At 42.8% G+C, this 24457-nt stretch overlaps 1 protein-coding gene across 2 annotated transcripts in view; it reads right to left on the reverse strand.

The window, feature by feature from the left end:
- Window positions 1-24457, reverse strand: part of ARHGEF28 (Rho guanine nucleotide exchange factor 28) — a 211346-nt gene that overhangs the window by 172344 nt on the left and 14545 nt on the right. For both annotated transcript variants that reach the window (XM_084833481.1, XM_084833480.1), the window contains exon 2: window positions 13503-13546. In XM_084833481.1, coding sequence (XP_084689607.1) covers window positions 13503-13535 — 33 coding nt within the window. In that variant the 5' untranslated portion in view covers window positions 13536-13546. The remainder of the gene's footprint in view (window positions 1-13502; window positions 13547-24457) is intronic.

Raw genomic sequence — 24457 nt, forward strand, 5'->3', positions numbered from 1 at the left:
TTAGACTGCTGTAATGCACTCTGTGTGGGGCTACCTTTGCACCTGGTTCAGAAGCTGCAGCTAGTGCAAAATGCAGCAGCTAGGATTTTCAGTGGAGCACCTGGCTATACACATATTACACCCATATTAAAGTAACTATACTGGCTGCCTATTAATTACAGAGCCATGTTCAAAGTTTTGCTGCTGACAGTCAAAGCCCTAAACAAGTTGGGACCAGGATACCTAGCCTACTGACTTTCCCTATATGCAGCAAATTGACCCCCGAGATCTTCCGAGGCAGCCTTATTGGTTGTACCATGACGAACAGTGTGTTGCTGGGTAATGGCACATAAGCGGGACTTCTCTGTAGTAGCACCACCCCTCTGATGCTCTCCCACTTAGAATCATAGAATAGAAGAGCTGGAAGGGGCTGATAAGACCACTGAGTCCAATCCCCCTGCTCAATGCAGGAATCTAAGTCAAAGCATCCCTGACAGGTGGCTGTCCAGCTTCATCTTGAATGCCTCCAGTGTGGGAGAGCCCACCACCTCCCACACTGTAATTGGTTCCATTGTCATATTGCTCTAACAGTCAGGAAGTTTTTCCTGATGTTCAGCCAGAATCTGGCTTCCTGTAACTTGAGCCCATTATTCCATGTCCTGCACTCTGGGATGATCGAGAAGAGATCCTGGCCTTCCTCTCTCTGACAACCTTTCAGGTACTTGAAGAACGCTATTGTATCTCCCCTAAGTCTTCTCTTCTCAAGGCTAAACATGCAGAGTTATTTCAGTCTCTCCTCATAGGGTTCTGTTTCCAGTCCCCTGATCATCTTTGTTGCCTTCTTCTGAACCCTCTCCAGTTTGTCTGCATCCTTCTTAAAGTGTGGTGCCCAGAACTGGACACAGTACTTGAAATGAGGCTTTTTGTTTCTGTCTTCCAGGGTATTAGCTATCCTGCCCAATTTTGTGTCATCTGCAAATTTGATAAGCATTCCCTGCACCTCCTCATCCAAGCCATTAATAAAAATGTTGAACAGCACTGGGCCCAGGACTGAGCCCTGCAGTACCCCACTTGTTACCTCTCCCCAGTTTGAGAAGATCCCACTGATCCCAAAGGAAGTGAGGCGGGTGACTATTAGGAGGAGGGCTTTTTCTGCTGTGGCACCCCGGCTCTGGAATGAGCTCCCTAGTGAGGTTCGCCTGGCATCTACACTGTATTCCTTTCGGTGCCAGGTGAAGACCTTTTTATTTTCCCAGGCATTTTAGCATTTTAGCTTTCTAAATTTTTATCTTTGCTGTTTTAAATCTGTATTTTAAACTCCTGCACTGCTGCTAGGTTTTATTGTGGTTGTATTGTTATATTGTGGTTTTACTGTTCTATATATTTTAAATTGTTCTATTGTGTGTTGTTTGGTTTTAATTTTTGTGAACAGCCCAGAGAGCTTCGGCTATTGGGCAGTGTAGAAATTAAATAAATAAATAAATAAATCAGTACTCTTTGATCCCAGTTCTGTAGCCAACTGTGGATCCACCTAATCGTTGTTTCATCTAGCCCACTTTGAGCTAGTTTGCTCATCAGGAGATCATGGGGCACTTTGTCAAAAGTTTCGCTGAAGTCAAGGTGTATTATGTCCACAGCATTCCCACAGTCCACAAGGGAGGTTACTTGATCAAAAAATGAGATCAGATTTGTCTGGCAGGATTTGTTCTTGACAATTCCATGTTGGCTTCGAGTAATCACTACATTGTTTTCAAGGTGCTTACAGATGGATTGCTTAATAATCTGCTCCAGAATTTTCCCAGGGATTGATGTCAGACTGACTGGTCTGTAGTACCCAGGTTCCTCCTTTCTGAAGACAGGGACAACAATAGCCTTCCTCCAGTCATCTGGCACTTCACCCGTCCTCCATGATTTCTCAAAGATAATAGACAGTGGTTCTGTGAGTTCTTCTCCCACTTCTATTATTACTCTAAGATGCAGTCCATCTGGCCCTGGATATTTGAACTCATTCAAAGGAATTAGGTGTTCCTTGACCATATGCCTATCAATCTCAAGCTGCAATCCTGCCCCTTCAGCCTGTACTTTGCCTTTGCCAGGGGGGGTCATAGACCCTCTTTCGGGAGAAGACTGAGCAGAAGTAGGAATTGAGCATTTCTGCCTTTTCTTTGTCATCTGTTATCATTTTGCCATCTTTACTTAATAGTTGAACCACCATTTCTTTCCTCTGTCTTTTATTATGCATGTATCTGAAGAAAGCCTTTTTGTTGCTTTTAGCATCCCTCATTAACCTCAGCTTGTTCTCAGTTTTGGCCTTCCTGACGCCATCCCTACAATTCTGTGCTACCTGCCTGTAGTCTTCCTTTGTAGCTTGGCCTTCCTTCCACTTCCTATATGTGTCCCTTTTTGTTTTCAGGTCATCTCTAACCTTTTTGTGAAGCCACACTGCCTTCTTCTGTTGTCTTCCACTGTTTTTGTTGCTGTTGCTGGAATTGTCTGTACTTGTGCCTTTAGAATTTCCTTTTTTAAAACCCATCTTGGACTCCTTTTTTCATTAGAGTCACTTGTCATTACTTATCATTGTTCTGAGTTTATTAAAATTGGCTTTCCTAAAATCCAGGGTACACGTTCGGCTGCACTTGGCTTTTGCTTCTTTTAGAACCAAGAACTCAAGTACAACATGGTCGCTTTCCCCCAGAGTTCCCGTAACTGCTACTTTATCCACTAAGTCATCTCTGTTAGTTAGGATCAAGTCAAGGATAGCCGATCCTCTAGTTCCTTCCTCCACTTTCTGTAGGAGGAAGTTATCAGCAACACAAGTCAGGAATTTCTTGGAGGGGCCATGTTTTGCAAAATTTGTCTCCCAACAAATATCAGGGAAACTGAAGTCCCCCATTACTACTATATTATGCTTCCTTGAAACATTGGCAATTTGCTTTTCAAAAGTTTCATCCTTGTCTTCTCCTTGATTGGGTGGCCAGTAGTAGACTCTGACCACCATGTTCCAGTTATTCTTTGCACCATTTATTTTAACCCAGATGCTCTTGATGGGGCTACCAAGCTCACCCTCCTGTATTTCTGTGCAGAGATATGTATTTTTAACATACAGTGCAACTCCACCTCCCTTTCTGTTCCTTCTTTTTGAACAAATTATATCCTTCAGTTGCTGTATTCCAGTCATGGGAGTCATCTCACCAAGTTTCAGTTACACGTATCAAGTCATAATTTCCCTCCCATATTAACAGTTCAAGTTCGTTCTATTTGTTTCCCATACTCTGGGCATTAGTATATACACATCAAAGACCATGTGCTTTATAGTCTGGCTTTCTTCCTACATGGTTCTGAAGACTATTATTGGGTGCTATTAGACTTGTGATCTGAGAAGCGGAAACTGTGGCGAGCTTTAGATGCCTCTTGAAGATGTATTTGTAGTGGCAAGAGTGTTGGACTGGGAGCTGGGAGATCCGGGTTCTAGTCCCCACTCGGCCACGGAAGCTCACTGGGTGACTTTGGGCCAGCCACAGACTCTCAGCCCAACCCACCTCACAGGGTTGTTGTTGTGAGGATAAAATGGAGAGGAGGAGGGGGATAATGTAAGCCGCCTTGGGTTCCTTGCAAGAGGAAAAAAGGCGGGGTATAAATGCAATCAATCAATCAATCAATCAATCTATTTGTTTACTCAGGCTTTCCCTCACTCATAACTGCAGTGCTCTGCTCTACTGTTCTTATTGTAACATTTTTAATGGATTTATTATTTTATATTCTTTATATTGTTTTATGTTGTTTTTACATTCATTTTTATGTTGTATTTTATGAATACGTTCATGTAAACTGCTTAGAGATCTTGGGATATCAAGTGGTATATAAATAGCCTAAATAAATGAACAAATAAACATCTTATGCAGTACAGCGCATACTGGAGTGGCACTAATACTCTGGGGTTTGGCAGGGCACTCTTGCCAAAAAGGTTGGTCACCACACTGGTCTACTACTTTATCAGATTCATGATGTACTAACTAGAATAAACTAGAGAGGAGTAACGAATAATAGAGACAAAGCCAACTAGTTGCCCTCCTTGGGGTGGCCATGTATCTTTTACAAAGGACAGTCCTTTGTTTGAAGGGCTGTCCAATCCACGTTTGGCTTAAAAATAAAGAACCATCAGAAGGAAGAACTGAGTCTTGAAGTTGCCCATCAGTAGTCAGCGCATGGGGAGAAGACTGAGCAGGTACACAGGTCACCTGCTCACAGTCTTGCCCACTAGGGCAATGACTGCACACTTTATTTAAACTGTATTAATATTTATACATTTGCATATAGACATATAAATTAGCACATGCAAATTTTAGGCAAACATCTGTCCTCCTTTTTGGTGATGCATTTCCTCTTCTGTGGCACTGTGTAAGTGGCAACCCCATTGCCACGCCCTTCCCTCGGGAATAAAGGGAGAAACAAATTACATTTACATATAGTCTTCTACAGGCATGTCCCAAATGCATTTGCATGTGTGCTCATTTATAGATCGTGAAACATCCGCTAGTTTAGTCCGTTGCTGTCATTAAATGCAACTGTATCTTCATATATAATGTTATCAAAAACATGCAGACAAATATTAATATAGCTGCAGGGTATGGTGGTTTATTTATTTATATCCCACAGCTTCAGTAATAAAAAATAAACCTCTTAGGGAAAATACAAACATATCCAAGCTGTTTTAACAACAAAATGAAATAACGATTGCTCAGCTAGGGTCATATTGCCTAAGAACATAAGAGGACTCCTGCCGGTTCAGACCAAAGGACCATCAGCTCCACTATCCTTTTTCCTACAGAGGTCCAGAGGATGCCTCCAGGAAACTCACAAGCAGAGCATGTGCTGCTGCTCCCCAAAACTGAGACAACTGATTTTACAACTTCAGAATTTGCATAAGAACAGAAATAAATGATCAGAACAGTCATGTGGTACTGCATTTTACAGGTTTTACTATTTCACACTGCAGGGTTTGGGGGGGGGCTAGTACATTTGAATGCTGCCCCATGTAATAATGCCCCTATCCATACAAAACTAGAACCGTCAGGCCAACATTCTAGTTCTGTATGAACAATAAGTGTGTGCGCATCTCAGAGCATTCAGTCATACCACCACTGCAGCCACAAACCTGAAGTGTTGCAGCCAAATGAAAGCCGCACCACATGCCTGGTCTGATAATTTCTTTCTGCTCTACCATGTGAGCTTGTACACATAATATTTTTAAAAAAACAGCTCCTCCTCCCTTCCCTGGTTTGCATCAACAACCGTGCAGCATTATGTCTGCACTGATGCCAACCACAGTTAGCTTTTAAAGTGGGATTTGAAGCCAGGGTTAGAAGCTGCAGGCTTGGCAGCAGAGGTCAGCAAGGCTGAGCACCTGTCTAGGTCCATAGATGGGCAGGGGCCTGAAGTGACATCCTATTTCCCAAGGGAAGGACTAGCCTGGAGATAGGAGAGCACAACTCTCTCGTGATCCTTATCGCCCTCCAAGTCCCAACAGAGCTAAAAAGTGTGTGAGAGAGCTGGGCCCTGCTCCCTTATTTATTAATTGTATTTTTATACTCCCTTTCTGAAACCAGCCAAGGCAGTTTACAAAAAGTTTAAAAAATAAAAACCAGAATCAAATAAAAACCATAGTAAAAGGCTAAAAACAACCATAAAAGCCATAACAATTTCAAAATCCAGGTTTCAAAGATATGTCTTGTCCCCCTTCCTGAATGCAGAGAGCTTAGGGGACCAGTCGCAACTCCAAAGGGAGTGTGTTCTAGAGTTTGGGAGCAACACAGAAGAAAGCCCTCTCCTGCGTGGTCAACAAGAGGGCCTCTGCAAGCAAGGGTGTCTTCTCCTGCTGATCTTAGTAACTGAGCAGGTTCATACCAAGCCACGCAGGCCCTCAGGTTGCCAGACTGTAAGCTGTTGAGAGCATTATAGGTTAAAACCAGCACCTTGAATTAACAATTGAGCCTGGAAAACAATTGGCAACCAGTGCAAGGTCTTTCAGTATCAGGTTGGTGTGATCACAATACCATGAACCGGGAAGCAGCACAGCTGCCACATTTTGCACCGACTGAAGTTTCCAGATGCTCTTCAAGGATAGCCCCACAAAGTGCACACTGCCGTAGTCTAACTATTATGTAACCAAGGCATTGAAATGGGAGATCACCCCAAAGGGAGCTTTGTGGCATAAGGACTAGCAACACTCTCCTGCACTCTCTAGCACTGCAAAAGCAACAACAGCAGCTGGAACAGCCCATGGTAGGAAGGAGCCAGCAAGAGAAGAAGGGGCACAACAGAAGGAAAGGGACTCACTGACATACCGCAGTCCCTAAAGATCTACCAAAATGTATTATTTCTCCAATCATTCTGTATTATTATTATTATTATTATTATTATTATTATTATTATTATTATTTAGAGAACCAGAGTGGTATAGTGCTTAGACAGTTGGACTGGGACTCGGGAGATCAAAATTTTAGTCCCCATTTGGCCATGGAGCTCACTGGGTAACTTTGGGCCAGTCACTGACTCTTGGCCTAACCTACCTCACAGGGTTGTTGTGAGTATAAAACCAAGAGGACCATGTAAGCCACCTTGGATTCCTTGCAAGGGGAAAAAAGCAGGATATAAATGTAATTAAAAAAATGGAACCATTCATACACAGAATATTTTAAAGAAAACCCAGAGCCAGCAATGGGAAGCTGCTTTGCAAATCCTGGCTACAAATTGGCACCAATGCTGGTGTCATGGTGCACCGTATTTAATGCTAGCCAGGGAAGGAAGGGGGAAAATGTGTCTAAGCAAGGGGAGGAGAGAACTGAGCCTGCACCACATTCCCAGTCTGCATCCTAGCAAACTGCTAGCATTATATCTGGCACCAGGCCATAGCCTTAATCCACACACACTTTTCTTTCTTTGACCCTTTACAGATGGGCACTCTTAAAAATAAATAGTTTATAAAACTTTGGGTGCAGACAAGATGACTCTAACTAATCTTTGGGCTGTAATAAATGTTAATTTTTTGCAGTTAAGGGCGCAATCCTATCCATGTTTGGACAGAAAAAAGTCCTACAACTCCCAGCGTTGGCCAGACAGCCATGCTTGCTGGGGAATACTGGGAGTTGTAGAACTTCTTTGCTTTCTAAACATGCGTAGGATTTCACCCTAAGATTTGTATTTTGGAATGTTTGTTATTATATGCAAACAAATTTTAAAAGTTTTTTTAAGTGCTGCTAGATAATCCTAGTAACAAATGCATAAGTGGTCAGCATAGTCTGCATAAAGCAATGCTAAAATGTGAGGTCTAAGCAAAGTTGGATAACTCATGACTGAACAATAGATGTGCTCTCACACAAGAACAAGAGCGAACATTTTAAGTTCTCTTGCACAGGTTTGCAGTCAACCAGAACCAACAAGGAAGTAAAGGTTATCTGCAAAGTACAAAGGGATCAGAAGAACTTTACAGTGACTGTACAACAGCATAAGGAAAATAAGAGATAATGTTATCAAGAAATAGTTAACTAAAATAAATGTGAGCGTTTGTCATTGTAAGCTAATTGTATATTGACATCTGATAAAAGAAACTTGCATTATTTCACACATTTCCCACTACCTGAAAAACTCAACCTATGCTAGCAATAGTGCAGCATTTAACAGTCCAGGGACTTCCCCAAACCTATTAGAGCCCCTTCAGATCATTTCATTAGTTAGTGAGCTTCTCCTTAGGCTATTCTACTCTAGCTGTCCCACAAGCATATTTATGATATACTAAGAATTATAATAAGTGAGTTTATTTTATTAGTATTCTTGTTGTATTGTTATGCATCTTGTTTTTTGTTGCCTCTGTCTTTCACTTTGTTTCAAAACAAAATAAAATCCCAAGTGAAAAATATCAAAAAATCTCTCAGTGGCATGTATCAACAGACTTGCTCAGTCCCTTGCTGCCCTCCAATAAACTCCAGAGACGGTATAGTCTCACCACCGCCACCCTGATTCCAATTTCTTCCCAAACCCTGCAGAAATAAAGGGCTCACCAGTGCTTAAAAAGGGATGATAGTTTCTGAAAACAAGTGATCATTACTAAATGCAATGCAGGTTCTCTTACATAAGAGGCATTTTACATAATAGCAGTTTGGGACTGGGATTCAAGATGCTACTTAGGCATGCCTAAGGACTTGTGCTTACCCAACAGGATTTTTGACTTGTGTGGGAGGGCCAGATAAGACCTATGGCCTTACTTACATGGCTCACCTTGCTTTAAGAGCGTTGAGAAACTATATGATGATTAGGAGAATTGTTTTTTTTCTCCATCAGCATTCAACAATTTCTCAGTCTAAAGCCTTACTATGGATAAAAATAATTGGACTATCTTTTACATCTGAAGGATCATCTCCTCCCATATATACCTGCCTGGACTGTAAGATCACCTTCAGCAGTCCTTCTCTGGGAACTCGTGCCAAAGGAAGTGAGGTGGGTGGTTACTAAGAAGAAGGCCTTTTCTGCTGTGGCAACCTGGTTGTGGAATGAGCTTCCCAGAGAGGTTCGCCTGGCGAGGTCTTGTGCTCTTTCCGGCACCAAGTGAAGACCTTCTTATTTTCCCAGGCATTTGAGTCTTTTAGCACTATTGTGTTAAATCTGTTATTCTATTTTAAATTGCTGCAATGCTCCTAGGTTTTATTGTGGTTTGTACTTTTATATTGTAGTTTTAAGCTTTGACATTTTATGATGCATTTTGTGGTTTTAATTGTTGTGAACCGCCCAGGGAGCTTCAGCTATTGGGCGGTACAGAAATGTAATACATACATACATACATACATACATACATAAAATTTATATGGCTGTGGCCTCAGAGAAGTGACTGTAGCTCAGTGGTAGAGTGGAGCCCAAAGGTTCAACCCCTGGCATATCCAGGTTTGGGGGATCTCCACGACAACAGAAGGAGAAGCGAATGGTGATTACCCAGATCTTTTATGGAACTGGCTTTGGTCTGGAAGGGATCCACGAACAAGTGCACCACACCTTTATAATCTGTTTGACAGGAACATACTTCCGGGATGAGGGGGGGGGCGGAGTGGAACTGGATGTCATCAGACTGGCAGGGGCTTCTCAACCAATGAGAGAAGCTTCCCCTGCCCCATCCAGGCTCCCCTCTGCTACTACTAGATTATTGCTTCCAACCAGCCCTTTCTACCCCCCTTTCTCCTCCCCCGTGTTGCGAAGCTGTGTATTAACAACTTCCTAAGAACAATAAACAAAACATCAAAGAAACACAGCATTGACATAGTGCTCCACGAAGAAGCCTTTAGGGGAGTTACTCCCGTCAGCCTTTAACCTTTTAAATGCTTCAACAATTTACCATGGGTCTAGTTAGTGCTTTAAGCCTCTGAAATGCACTATTTCGATTTATAGGAATCCCACGTAACTTTGGAAATGTGCATTTAGAGAATAAGCCTCATTGACCACAATGAGAACCTTCCTCTGCGTAGACACATGTAGGTTTGTGCTGGGAAACACAGGGATGAGAAGCACCCCTTGACCGGGGTCACAGTGAAAGACACACCCCTGGGCAGGGCTAGCATATCTAAAGTAAATACAGAGGGCTGGGGCAAACAACAACAAAAGCCCAGAGAACCCAATTTAAGGAAAACAACCATATTTAAAGTAGTCTGGGAAAAACGGTTTTTCCACAAAAATCTCCAGGATAGCTGCAGGATGGCCACAACGTCATGGGTTCTGAACAACCCTCCAAACACAGCCAACCCGCAGGAAATTGCTCATGGAGACACCCCCCAGTTCAAAGGGTCAGGGAGCAGGTGATGTAGAACTCCCTTGCCTGTGCCCCTAGACAGATACTGACAGTCCAAAGAGACAATACTGAGCTAGAAAAGATACTGACTTGGTATATAACAGATTCCTATGTTCCTATGAGTTCAGCACTTATTTACAGTGACCACAATCCAGAAAACCTGTTTTGTGCATTCAAATATTTGCAAGTGTGACCAATGGGGAATTTGACTTCCTTTTTTCCTCCTGTTTTCCTTTGAACAGCAATATCACCATATGCTTTCTTGAAGAATGCTTCTGAATCTGGCATACATTTCAAAAACTGGTGTGTGTGTGTGTGTGTGTGTGCATGCGCGCATGTGCGCAAATGAGAGAGAGAGAGAAATTCCATACCAAAACCACCCTGGAAGCACAGAGATAGTTGTATGATTTTTCTGGATTACTGCCTGATTACAATCCAGATTGTTGCGCTACATACTGTATATCTTGAACAGCAGTTAAAAGAAATAAACGTGATGCACAAACAACATATAATTACATGCTATTACTCAATTTGGATACAATCGTCTTGCACTGTGGGGGTACTGAGCCCGCATATGGAATACTCTAACAGGTCTCAATAGAACCCTGTTGTCATCTACACACACACACAGCACAATGTAATTCAGGAGGAATGGGAAAGACAGCGCATGCCTCCCATATCCCATCCAGCCCTCTCTCTCCATGCCTTGTAAATAAATTGTGCTCCAAAGCAAGGAGAGAGAACTGGATCAGGATATGAGCAGGATGCTCATTCATTCACTGTCCTATCACACTACCTCCATGGAAGTTTGTAGGTATGGAGAAGGAGGGAAATTGTCCTACAGAGCTCCATTACGAACCTCTTCACCCATGGCATAAGAAGTAGACCATTGTAAATTTGGGATTTCCAGCCACAAAATGAAAAATATGTAAGTTCCACAATGACAGCAACAGGATCAGAACCTGACCACACCTGTACACATAGTGGTTATAAAAAATGACCAGTTGATGTTTTTCATGAAGATGTTGCTGGCTTTTATTTAAAAAAAATACTGCCCCAATTATTCACCTCAAAACCAGTCAATTTATTAATCGCACCATGACACTAGTCTGTTGCAGATGTCAAATAATTTCCTTCCAACTACATAAAATGACATTTGTTTGAGGCTGAGACTGATTCAAAAACTGTGTACTTCACTGGTCACATGGACCACAGATCCTCAAATTCAAACATTATAATTTGAATTCCAGCAGCTGTCCTTAAGACTTCTGATTTATTCTTTTTCAAGGTGACATTTTTATTGACTCATTTGATGTAGAATAATGTTTCGTTCACTTTCTGCTGGACGCAATACATCACACTAAATAATCAGCCTTACCCGTTCTGCTTCCCACCCCTCAAACAAAACTGATTGCATGTGTATCACAGAATCATAGGGTTGGAAGGGGCCAACAAGACCATCAAGTCCAACCCCTGCTTAGTGCAGGAAGCCTGATTCCCAGGCAGTCTCCCATCCAAGTACTAACCAGAGCTGACCCTGCTTAAGCTTCTGAGATCAGACAAGATCAGGCAAGCAGCATTACTGGAGGGGTATCATTGTTTTTGCAGTTCTATGGGTTCCATGCCACTTTTTTTTTTAAAGGACCAAAACTCAAGGAGAAGATTGTTTTCATCATCTCCACCTTAGACATCTCTGAAATCTTCAAAAACCAAATATATAGAATTTCATCCAAACACAGCAAGCCAGAAATCTCTTCATGGAAAATGGACAAAAGAACTGCTTTCGGTGCCTGGTTTAAATACAGGCTTGATTGTGTTGCCCATGAAAGCTATACTAATAAGGCAGTAGTTTCTCTAATGGAAGGAACTCCCAAGTGGTTTATATACTGCATTAGAAACCAATTACGGGCCAGCTGTAACATAACCGTTTGCTGCTTCATCAGTAGGGCAATTGTGCCTGATTTCCATGTGGTGCCTGTTCATACAAAGACAGGTTGCCCATGTTCGATTCTGTTGTTCTAGGGTATTTTTACAAGACAATTAATTTTGTTATTATTTATTTGTAACTGCCTTCCCCAGCCTGGTGTCCTCCAACTATGTTGGACTACAATCCCCTTCATCCCTAGCCAGCATGGACACTGGATGATTTATAACATTTAAATCCTTCACATCTCTGCCGAAAGGCACCCAAGATACAACAATAAAACAGCACAACGTAAAAAAATAGGACCACAAAACATATAGTGCAATCCTATGCATGTTTACTCAGAAGTAAATCCCCAGTGGCTCACGACTAACTTAAGCCCCATTGATGTCAATGGGTCTACTCTAAGCATGACTAAGGGTGCAATCCTATGCACGTTTATTCAGAAAAAAAAATTCTACAACTCCCAGCATTCCCCAGCCAGCCATACTGGCTGGGGAATGCTGGGAGCTGGATGGCTTATTTCTGTCTAGACATGCATAAGACTGCACCCTAAGTCTGGATCCAACCCATTCGTTTCAATGGGAATTAAGTGCAACTAACTTCAAGTGCTTTCAGATGAAGCTTTCGGTGCACCATCGCCCAGCCTCATTCATGCAATTCTACAGGGGGTTCAAATGACAGTGTCTTCCACTCGTAATCCTCCCATGTTTTCCTACTACTTCTGTCTTTTTTCTTATCACGGAAAATCCATTACATAAAAAAAAACCTGGAACAGCTGCACAATGCCTTATGATTGGTAATACTCTTCCAGGAAGCACCCTTCATCTAGACCTAATCAAATCACTAAGGGCGCAATCCTAACTAGGTAGGCAACTGCCTCCAGCCTCGGAGGCAACTGCCTATCCAAAGCAAGGCAGGAGAGGCACGGCGGGATCATTCCCTCTGCGCCTCTCCTGCCTTGCTATTTTTCGCTAGACAACTGTTTTCGGCAGGTTAGCAGTGGGGGTCCGACCGGAAGAGGAAGCTACCGGACCGTACGATGTGTCGTACGTGCAGCTCCGCTCTCCCCACCCTGGAACGCCCCCCAGCCCCGCCCCTTTTCAGTCGCTTTGCGCTCCTCTTGTGAGCACGGAGGACGGGGCTTCTCCACGCTGCCTCAGAGGCAGTGCTGATGAGGGGAGCAGTCGGTTTTCCAGGAACTGACCTCGGAGTGCAAGCTCCAAGGTCATTCCCAGAAATGAGCAAATCCTATGGCCCTCTAGACAGTGTCTAGTGGCCATAGGATTGCTCTCTCCATGTATTTTCTGGGTGGTGGGGCTGCCCTTAAAAAATATTTGAAAGTTCTATTCCAGCCCCAGATCCAATTTTCCTTATTTGCCAAATGGGTTATTATGACATGGGAGAGAATAATAGAACACTTACATTTATAATGGACATTTTTTTCCCAAACCAGAGTGAAACCAGAGTGACTATTTTTATGCCACAGTTAGCATCTCCATTCCAAGTGCTGCCAGCTAAAACATACTGAAGTGCAGTATGCCACAATGTGAAAACTATTTCGGAAGTATTTCAGAAACATGGGCCACAATCTGCAGAAAAGGCACAACTGCTATACCAGCTCAAATGAGACAGTAGCATTCACTGGCTTAAAGTCTCTGTCAAGCAGGCCACAGAATTTTTGCTTCATTCATGCAGCCTCTCAATAAGCCCCCATTCAAAACAAAAGAAAGGACCTTTAGGGCAGAAACCTAATGTTGTGGAACTTACATAAAGAGGCACTTCAGCGCAGCTCAATTCCATCCTGGCAGCATCTACAAACAGAGTAAACCAAAGAAATTATCACACGCTTAATCGAAAGGCATTGACGCTATTCTGTGTGCTGTTCAGAATCCTATACTAAACCCATCACCATGGCATCTGAATGGCTCCCCAAACAATTCCCTAGCATCTGTAAGAGCCACAGCTTTTGATGCATTTCTCCATAACAAAGGAAACATGGCAGGTGCAAAGGTGGGACTATGGAAAAAGTTATACTTTCAACCAATTTAAAACCAATTGCTTAAATTTAAATGCAAAATTCAAAAATGACCACGAAAGCTCTTAATTCACAGCCCCACCAATTAAAATTTACCACTTAAATAGATGGAAGATTTAGTTGATCAATCTGCTGATTAAAGCATGCGTCCCTACAAAAAGGTAGAGTGTTTTTTTCCTTTTGCAAAGTACAATGTCATGTATGTAACATAAACAAGCCAATGGATGTTTATAACAAGTGAAAATGTAACAGGAACCATTAGCTGAAGAATTAAAACTCGCTGATCATACTTTCCCCCACAGTAAAGAAAACAAGAGTGAAATAATATTGATCCCTGAGTTTTTCATCAAACATGCATTTCCTGACAAGTATCCTATCCAAACCTTCAGTCACTGGCTGCCTTGATAACCATACAGAGAGCTGAAATATACCAGTCTCATGAAAACTGAAGCAAGGAAAAATACAATAACAATTATTTATAAAGTAGAAAAGTATGTTTGTGTTTTAAAGAATACCCAGTTATTCAGCAGTTATTGCAACACACTCTTTCATTTTCTCTGGTGCCTCACCCACCATCCTGCGGAAGATCTTACATGTCCCCAGAAAGCTTCTCCCTCCAAACAGTAAGCCTGGGTGGTTACTTGCAAGTAAATCTGCTCACAGGTAGGCTGAGGCAGGGTGTGGTTGTTTCAAGCAGCAAGCTAGCTAGAGCTCTTTCCTCCAGTTGATTTTCCCAAGAGGGAAAGTTCTCGCGCCCCTTTTCAAAACCAGAACTCTTCCTAGAAAGCAGTTCCTGATCTAGTTAATTAACCGGGGGGGGGGGGGGGAACTGGTCCTTTAACCTCTTTCCCTAGAAGTAAAATTGACTAGACCAAAAGCTTTCTGTTTGCTAGAATCTGCTTGTAGGGAAGGGTTCCGACCTGCTGTGTTGCTCCACTCCAGTAACAAATCTACTCAAAACAACAATCACAAGTTGTTTTGCTGCTTGATGTGGCATGCTGAGACACTTACTCACAAGTAAGTCCAAATCTGCAAATGTTCAAAGAGCAATACAGGAAGTTACTGTGACAAGGAAAGGTTGACAAAAAAAAAGGCAAAAGAGAAGAGCTGAGCACTGATGCAGACACAGCCTAAAGAGAGCCAGTGTAGTGGTTAGAGTGTTGGACTGGGGCCCAGGAGATCCGGATTCTAACCCTCACTCGGCCATGAAGCTCACTGGGTGACTTTGGGCCAGTCACCTACCCTCAGCCTAACCTACCTCACAGGATTGTTGTGGGGATAAAATGGAGAGGAGGAGGATGTAAGCCACCTTGGCTTCCTTGCAAGAGGGAAAAATGCAGGATATAAATGTAATTATAAATAAATGTGTGGCCCTCCAGATGTTGTCAGACTGCAACACCCATCATCTCTCACTATTGGCTGTGGAGGCTAGGGCTGATGGGAGTTGCAATCCAACAACATCTGGAGGGTTACATGTTCCCTACCCCTGGCCTATATGGAGCTCAGCGCAAATGAATTTCCTACAGTAAGTAAGAATAGTATATGAAGAGTGACAATAGCAACCTTCTTCCCTCTCTTGGGTAACTTTGCACATCTCCCAGACAAGCTGATGCAGGAATTATGGGCTCAACACAGAAAGAATAAGAACATCAGAAGAGCCCTGCTGGATCAGACCAAGGGTCCATCTCGTCCAGCATTCTGTTCACACCATGGCCAACCAGCTGCCCATGGGGAACCCACAAGCAGGACACGAGCGCAGCAGCACCCTCCTGCCCATGTTTCCCAGCAACTGACATACATAGGCTAGTGGAAGAATCAAAGTACATATTTTCCCTAGTACTGAAGTTAATCTCCCCCAACATTACAGAAAAGGAAGAGAAGAGGGGAACTGAGTGGTTTTGTGGCACAGAAAAAGTGAACCTGAAGGTTAAAAGGGACTTGAAACAGCTCACCTGAGGGCAAGGGGTAAGATTTTCAGGGTGGAGATCTGTGGAATGTATTACTGAGTTTTTAATTGGATAATCCATCTATGAAGACTACATGAACAGACAGTTGCAGGTCACTGAACACTCTACCCTTATTCTTCTATCAAATAAGGATACTATTTGATGCCACAACGGGCATCCCCCCAAATATCTTACTTGAAATTAATTCAGAACAAAAAAACTCCAACTTAGAAAAATTCACAGATGAATGTACTAAGTAAAACGTCCTTACAAGAAAAATCAGATCAGAAATAAAAATAAGACCTAAAGGAGGTCACCTTCACCCAGAAGTAGATTTGCTATTCAAGTTGAACATTTTCCAAAATCAATATGTTTCTCTTTTGCAGAGCCTGTTATTTCATACCATGCAGCATGCAATGAGTCAGAAATTGTTTATACATTTATCCTCCTATGTATGAAAAAATCTACCCTTTTGCTACTACAACAAAACAAAGCTTCTTTAACAGGCTCCTATGAGGGCTGTTTCACATGTTACATTACTTGCTGACTCGGAAGTAATCTTTACACTGGAGGCTGCTGGGTCTGATGTCAGTGGGGCAGTAAGTCCGCTACAGGTTTCAGTCAGAACTCAAGGAGCTATCCAAGGTGTGAAGCACCTTGGATAGCTCCTCTAGAGTTCTGACTGGTTCCGACTGAAACCTGGAGCAGATTCATTACCCCACTGACATTGGTGCCATCAGCTCCACTGAATCTTTAGCTGGGGTGCTGGGGATGGCAGAGTTCTCCATATAATTTAAAGCACAGTTCAAACTTTCTTTTCACTATCCGGACACTGATCAGGCAGCTGACAGAAGCAGTATATCAGTATACTTGTAACAAAGAGATCATTCATGCTGTGCAAGACTTCAAACAACCGAACATGCACTTTTAACTTATGTTTAGATTACCTCCATGCAGAGAAGATGTACTGAGTGCAAGATTCCCTCATTCATCAATTTTTAAAGTATGCAGAGAGGCACACCTAATTATGTGCCTACTGCCTCTGTTTTGTCATTTTCTCATAAAAATGGCACACTGCAGCAATGGCTAAATCAAACCTGGCGTGGCTGGCTTGGCTATCTGGCCTCCCCTATGACAGCTTAGCATCTGTCTGGGCCCTGAACCATTAAGGATCCCATCTACCAGGAGCCAGCGTGGTTATCTTGGCTCCTGCTTGGCACAGGGCCCAGCCAGGTTGGAGGCTTGCCTGTTGTCTTTCTCTGGGTGAAGTACAAGTAGAATACAAGGAGCTCAGGGGTCATGAATGAATCTTCGTTCATGACTAGCAGCATCGTGCAAAATTATGCACATTTGCTTGATCTGCGCAGCTTATATAAGTTGCGGAATTCAGATTCTTTTGACACATAAAGTGAGTCAGTTACCTTGACACAGAATGCTTGCTTACCTAAGTGCATGCACCGCCATGAATATAATGTAGCATGAACAAAGCACAGTTTGACAGAAAGGTGTGAGATAAGTTGATTAAAGCATGTCTAATTTTTTTGTCCTTAATTATTTTCTAGTTGGCCTGGACTCAGATGTTAATGTCTACACTGCATAATTAAGTGTTGGCCATGAAAATGTCAGACCTAGCTGCCTATTATTTATTTGTTTGCTTGTTTATTATTAATTAGGTTTCTTTCCTTAGATGCCTTTTTCAAAGGAGTCACAAAGTGACTGCAGCCTGGACACTGCAGATCAAGATTATCACTATTAAACCCTAGGAAGAACGCTGGAAAATCTAACCTAGCTAATGCCTACTCTATAAAACACATGGCCACTTCCAAACGTGCATTTAAGGAAAGTTCTCTTCTTTGCTTTACCCTGGTCACCAAATACCTACACATATGCTACTTTTATATATATATATGTCCAGGGGAAATGTTTTCCATAAAAGAGAGGAAGTTTTCTCCACATGTTCTTGACATGTATGGATGCTACTATCCACAAGAATTGTATTGGAATATAGGAATTGTGAATACAAGGGAGTGATCTCGGTATGATCCAAGCCAACTAAAATATGATCCCGAATTGTGGCTCAGTGGTAGAGCACATGCTCGGCATGCAGGAGGTCCCAGCTAGGAAATAATCCTGCCTGAAACCCTGGAGATCCATGTCAGTTAGTGTTGACAATACTGGGCCAGAAGGACCAACGGCCTGACTTCGTGTAAGGCAGCTTCCGATGATCCTATGTGCGTGTTTACTTACAAATACATACATCATATTTCAGTGAAACTTACGGTACTTCTACAGGAGGCTTTTCTCATGCAATCACACTGCCTCATTCACATAATGTTATGGGCCGTCCTTCAGATGACACTGTCTTCCATTTGTAGCCCTCTTGCATTTCCCTTAGTCCATCTTTTTTTCTTACCAGAAAAAATCTGTTAAGGAAGAAAAGATGGAAGAGGAGCTGCACAATTCCCTTTGATAGTTAGTGTGAGAAGCCCTCACATAGAAAGCTGCTTTCAAACCAGTTCAGATTATGACTGAGTTCACACAATACAATAACCCACACTCAACCAGCAGGTTGTTGTTGAACCATGGGTTGTTTGTTGAATCATGGGTTAGCATGTTGTCTGAACCAAGGACATTTTCCACAGGGTGGCTTGTTAACCATGCAGTGTGGCTTATTTTTCTCCAACAGCCATGTTGAGAACCCATGGTTTGTTGTTGGGTTGTTCAGGGTGGCTAACAAGCCACACTTCATGGTCAACAAGCTACCCTGTGGAAAACGTCCTGTGTTCAGACAACATGCTAACCCACGGTTCAACAAACAACCCACATTCAGCCACTGAATGTGGGTTAGCATGTTGTGTGAACAGCCCCATTGTCTACTCTGGCTAGCAATGGCTCTCAAGAATATAAGGCAAAGGCACTGCCCATCAACTGCTACTTGCTCCTTCTTCTAACTGGATTGAACCAGGGACTTTCTGCCTCCAAAGCATGCACTCAACCCCTGAGCTATGGTCCTTCCCCTAAGTAGATGTGTTTAGGATTACAGCCGTAAACTAAGCAGACTCCTGTCTTAAGTGATGCATTAGTGACATTTTAAAGTGATTCAATGTTTGTCTGCTTGGCAGCCACAATACTGGTTTGCCCAAGCTAATTTTTCTTACCTTCCAAATGCATCCTGGCAGTGAAACAGACATGCGATAGCCGTTCTTATATTACACCGGCATGCATTATGCTGGCCTGCGTCTCAAGCAGCCTTAAGCCAAACCAAACACCCTGGGGAACATCTTATACGTCTTCCATGCAAAAAGGACAGCAGCCATTGTTTTAAAACATACTCATTATTTCCTTTAAACAAGCCCTGGTATAGTCACACATTAATAATGGTATTTCCTGAAAGGGACGTGCTACAGGACACATAATTGATCCTCTTTGGCTTCCTGCTCTTGTATAAGATCTTGTTAACATCATAAGAAAAATAGCAATCTTGGCCTTTGGACTGTTTGTGAGCATTTGCAATAAGTAGCAAAAGTTGTCCCAGCACTTCAGTCTGCTTCAACTGGAGGGCTGCTACCAATACCAACTAGAAGGTATTGTGCAGCGATTCCATCTTTTTCTTTCTTTTCTTTCTGCGATAAGAAAAAAGACGGAAGCAGCAGTAGGAAAACACAGGAGGGCTATGAGTGGAAAATGAGGTCTGGTCCCCCTGTAGAATTCCGTGAGTGAAGCAGGATGATGGCACCATAAAAAGTCTCATCTGGAAGAGCCCAAATCGAAGCTGAGTTTTCTTTCTTTCTAGAGACACGTAATTCTATCCTTTATTATGCCAACCTCCTTGGTGTGCTCCATGTGCTGCATATAAGAAAGCTCCCTGCTGCCAGAGCCTAGAGAAAGATCTCTCTGCCTGTCTGAAAGTGTACAACGAAGTGCATTGTGTCAGCATACTGAACTAGAACAGTTTTAATGGGGGGGAAAGGATTTCGTTAACAAACCATTAAGAGAAATCAGATTAAGTAAAGTACACAACATGTAATAATGCTTGGCAAAGTGACCGCTGGACACACAGATTAACTTTATTTATCCTTCCCTCTTCCCCCTCAGAAACATTTATGCTGCTATTGTTTGGGAATTGTGTATGTTAACACCCACCACCTGGCAGCTGCTTTGTAAACCCAAAGGGGGAGAGGGAGGGACAAATATTTAGCACTACATATTAGATGATGGCACAATAACTTCAGAAAAGGAATACATGCGGTCAGTCTATTCTGAGGCATTTTTAAAATGTCCTGTTCATTGGGTCAAGTAAGTGCAATGATTGCTTGCAGCAGTAGTATATGAAGTTTGAGGGCAGTATCCAAGTTGACATTGGCACTAAAGCAAATTATGTTGTACTAGCATAAACTGGTTCTCGTGGAACACTAATAGCATTAGCTGACGCAGTGGGTATTCTGGGGAAACCTGTTGCACTACCTAATGTTATTGGCATTGCACTAGAGTCAGCTTACACTAGTGCAACATAGTTTATCTTAGTGCTAGTGTCGACTTGGATACTGCCCAAAGTGTCTTTTGACAAAGGCCAGGATCCAAACAGCGACTTAAGTGGGATATCTGACTTGATTTTCTTTGAGCAGCAAACTCCCATATCACAATATTCTAGTCCCCTCCATTTCAAGAGTGGTTTCCCAGGAGACATGGCCAAGGGAAAGGGGAGCTTTGAGAAACATAAAGCTATATTTTGTAGTCATAATACACTGTATGCTAGATCAGTATCAGGACAGGGTGGCCATGTGTCCTACTCTACAGAGAACAGTCCTCTGTTTGAAGGGCTGCCCTGTCCAATTCCAGTTTAAAGAGAAAGAACCTTAATAAGAAGGGAGAGCAGCAGGGGCCTTGAAATTGCCCATCCACAGTTAGCAGCACCTAGACAGCAGATTGAGCAGACACACAGGTCACCTGGTCAGTCTTCCACAGTATGGTGAGATGGACTGTATTTCTATTTTTAGTAATTATTTCTAAATTTGCATTTATACATATTAATTAGTGTATGCAAAATATATGCAAATTGGTGTCTTTTTTAGCATTGCATTTCTTCTTTTTTGGTGCATTTCTTCTTTCAGACAAGCAGAGATATCGTTCTTGACACTCTTAATTCAGTGAGGTCCTTTCAGAATCAGGAGGGGGCAGCAAAGAGATTTCAGATGGGGACAAGAGATCTACCCTTGGATATAATCAACATTAAATTCTAAAAGGGCAACAGATTTCCTTATTTATTTCTACCTAATTATATTTATAATTACATATTTATTCAATTATAATTTAATTATTTTAATAATTTAGGATGCAATCCTATCCAGATAGGCGGCCGCCTCCAAACTCGGACAGCCACCTATCCAAAACAGGGCAGGAGAAGCGCAGAGGGGATCGTTCCCTCCGCGCTTCTTCTGCCCTGCATTTTCTGCTAGACAGCTGATTGCAGTTGTCTAGCCGTGGGAGGACGGAGCGGGGAAGGAGGCTGCTGTATGACACATAGGACATGCCATGCTGTACAGGCATTTCCGCCCTCCCCGCCCTGGAATGCCCCCAGCCACGCCCCTTTTCAGCTGCTCCGCGCTCCTCTTGAGAGCGCGAAGGATGGGGCTGTTCCATGCTGCTTCTGAGGCAGCACAAACGTGGGGGGAGGTACGGGCTCCAAGGTCAGTTCCCAGGTAACACAGTATCCTATGGCCATCTAGCCGCTGTCTAGCAGCCATTATTAATTTATTTAATTATATATTATAAATATATAATTAGATATAATATTGATTAAATATATTTATTATATTTATTATTATTAATTATATTGATTTATACCTAATTATATTAAGTATAGCACTGTTGCCAGCATGAGTCAGGCACCTTTTTCTTTTTTCAAGCAAAGGAATTTGTGCCTTTGGCATGCATACCTAGTATAGAGGCCTCTTTACTTGTTTATTTTTTTAAAATAGCCACAATATGTGGATTCAGTGAGTTGGCCAAAATTATAGCTGCAGGTTATACTTAAGGGTTAATCACAAGTTACGCTTAATATACATGAAGAGGCAATACAACCACTCCACCCCTCCCAAATTGCCACCCATCAATATCTGTACTTGCAGAACATTTCCCAGCTGTTATTAACTGCTTGTGCTGAATGAAATCAGAGGGAAATACTTTCAATAAGTTGGAGGAAAAAACAGTGAGTTGGAAGCAGCAACAAATACATTCCCAAATGCTTGGATTTAGAGCAAATGCTTCTTCAGTCTTGCTGATAAGTTTTGAAAAGAGCATCGCTGGACTATAAATATTCTGCAGTGTCATTCAAATGCCGCATTCTCTAGCACGGGGTGGACAGTGTCCAGTGCTCGGTGTCTGCACAGCACCTCCCAGAACCTGCCAGGGGGCACACCCCTGCCCCCCGCTGCCAACTGCCCCACTGAAACTGCCACCACAGTAATAAAAAAAAAAAAAGCAGCCATTTTGCTTGAAACTACGGTTTGTGGGGAATGCAATTCTGTTTCCAAATAACGTGCATGCTCCCCACCAACCGTGCTTTCAAACAGAATTGTTGCCTTTGTGCCGCTGCTGCTGCAGCAAATTCAGCAGTGATGGGAGAAAGTGGGGCCAGAAAACAGGTCCTAGGCCCAGAATGTGGGCCACAGAGGCCATGCATTGCCTACCCCTGCTCTAGTGAGTGGTAGAACATATCAGGATAAGAATTCAGGATCCTGATAACAGCATATTTCTTTCCTTTTTAAAGTACATTTTTAGTCCTTGTGGCTGAAAACATATAGACAATGCCAAAAGAGGTCAAATAAAATTAGGATGGCCTCTTACGCATAACCAAAAATGCATTACCAAAAGAACAGGGGGTAAAGACACAGATTTACATAACTTATATGTATAGATACTCATTTGGAAATAATGATTATTTAAATAGAAATACAATACATCTCACCATAGTAAGGAAGACAGACTAGGTGACCTAGTCAGGGAGGGTCTGTGGCGCAGTGGTAGAGCGCCTTCTTTGCATGTAGAGGGTCCCAGGTTCTCCAAGTAGGGCAAAGAAAGAATCCTGCCTGAAACCCTAGAGAGCCATTGCCAGTCAGTATCAACAATACTGGGCTAGAAGGACCAGTGGTTTGACAGTATAAGGCAGCTTCCGATATTATGGTTCTTTATCTTTAAACTAGACCTGTACTACAGCTCTTCAAATAGAGGACAGTCCACTGTAAAGTAGGACACATGGCCACCCTATAAGCTTGGGGAGGTTTGGCAGGACAGGGGTGTATTACGTCAGGTTTGCAGTGGTTAGGCGCAGGGTTTCAACACTCTGCAGAGCTCCCTGCATACTGTGTTTTGTGTTAATATGCGGGGGGGGGTGCATAATGCATAATTTAGTTTGCTTCTGCTAGTCATGAGGGGAGACATAGAAAATAGTACTCTGGCTTCTGAGCAAGGGTCCACAAATTATGTCTGGACTTAGTAGGCATTTTTTTTCTACTTGCCAACAATAATATAATAAAAGTGCCGCTGAACACATACAGAATGCCTTTCCCTTCCCACCAAGCAAGTGGCAGCCTGCCCCTCCCACAGAATTAAGGAGAAGGGCTTAATAGCACAGATTGCTCCCCATAAGCCTAAGAGCCCTGCAGCTCTCTTTCTGAACAATGAACATTGCCCCGCTTCCCTGGCAAGCTCTAGCACAGCAAGCACCTGTTTTTAAAAGCAGGGTTAAAAAAGCTAGCAGAGGGTCTTTCCTGCCCTCCCAAAGAAATCCACTCCAGATGCTTCTTTCTTCCCTGCTGCAGCTCCCCTCTCCCTTCTGCCATCCAGTCAGTTAATCAATTTACACAGCACACTTCCTGTTGTTCCTTAAAAACCTGGAATGAAGTGGCAGGAGCTTGTTGACTGGGAGGTATTTGGAAGGAATATATCCTCAGGGTGGAGACTGGGGCTGTCATGGTTAGCTGCTGATGGGTGACGATAGTACCGGGGGAGAAAAACAACAGACTGTAGGCGGGAAGCAGCTTTGCACATGGAAGTGGAGAGAATCTAAAACACAATAAAGAGCAGCACCAGAGAGAGATGGAAAATGGTGGGAGCAGCCCCCCCTTTCCCAAGCCTACCAAGCAGATCTGCAGTATTCCCAGAAAGAGAAGGGAAAGGGAATGGAAGAAACCCTTGGCAGTGCCATTCAGAACTAGAGAACCAGCTCTCTCCCAAAAATCTACTCCAGGTTTTTCTGACAACCTAAATTAGCAGGTATGATGCCCCCTCCTTCCTTCCCTGAGCATTCTTCCCTTTTGGCAGGTGGGTTTGTTTGAAGGCTCCATGGCCCACATACGTTGTTCACAGGCTGTAACTAAACACAACAAGAAATTTGGGGCTGCCGCTGAAATTGGTAGCCCTTGATTGAATTTCACCTCCCCATCCGTCTCCACCACTGCCCTACCTCATTGGCTGCCAAGCACAGGGAAAGGGAAACCCATGGCGTAATTACATCAGAGCATGAGGCAAGTTTTACTACTCTGAGGTGGGAGGAGAAAATTCTACACAGCAGTAGCCTCATAGTCCTTGGAACATTGAGCTCTGCCCTTATGAAAAGGCTAGAAACTTGCTTTTTCTCACCAAAGATGTTCACAGAAACATCAGTCAATTTTAGAAATATAGGATGTTTCTGGGAATTAGGACCCAAATTTGTTAGCTATGGATAAGAGTTTTTTCCTCCC

Source organism: Heloderma suspectum, chromosome 2 (genome assembly GCF_057233095.1).
Source record: "Heloderma suspectum isolate Gila_16-S chromosome 2, 16-S_ref, whole genome shotgun sequence".
Classification (NCBI taxonomy): domain Eukaryota; kingdom Metazoa; phylum Chordata; class Lepidosauria; order Squamata; family Helodermatidae; genus Heloderma; species Heloderma suspectum.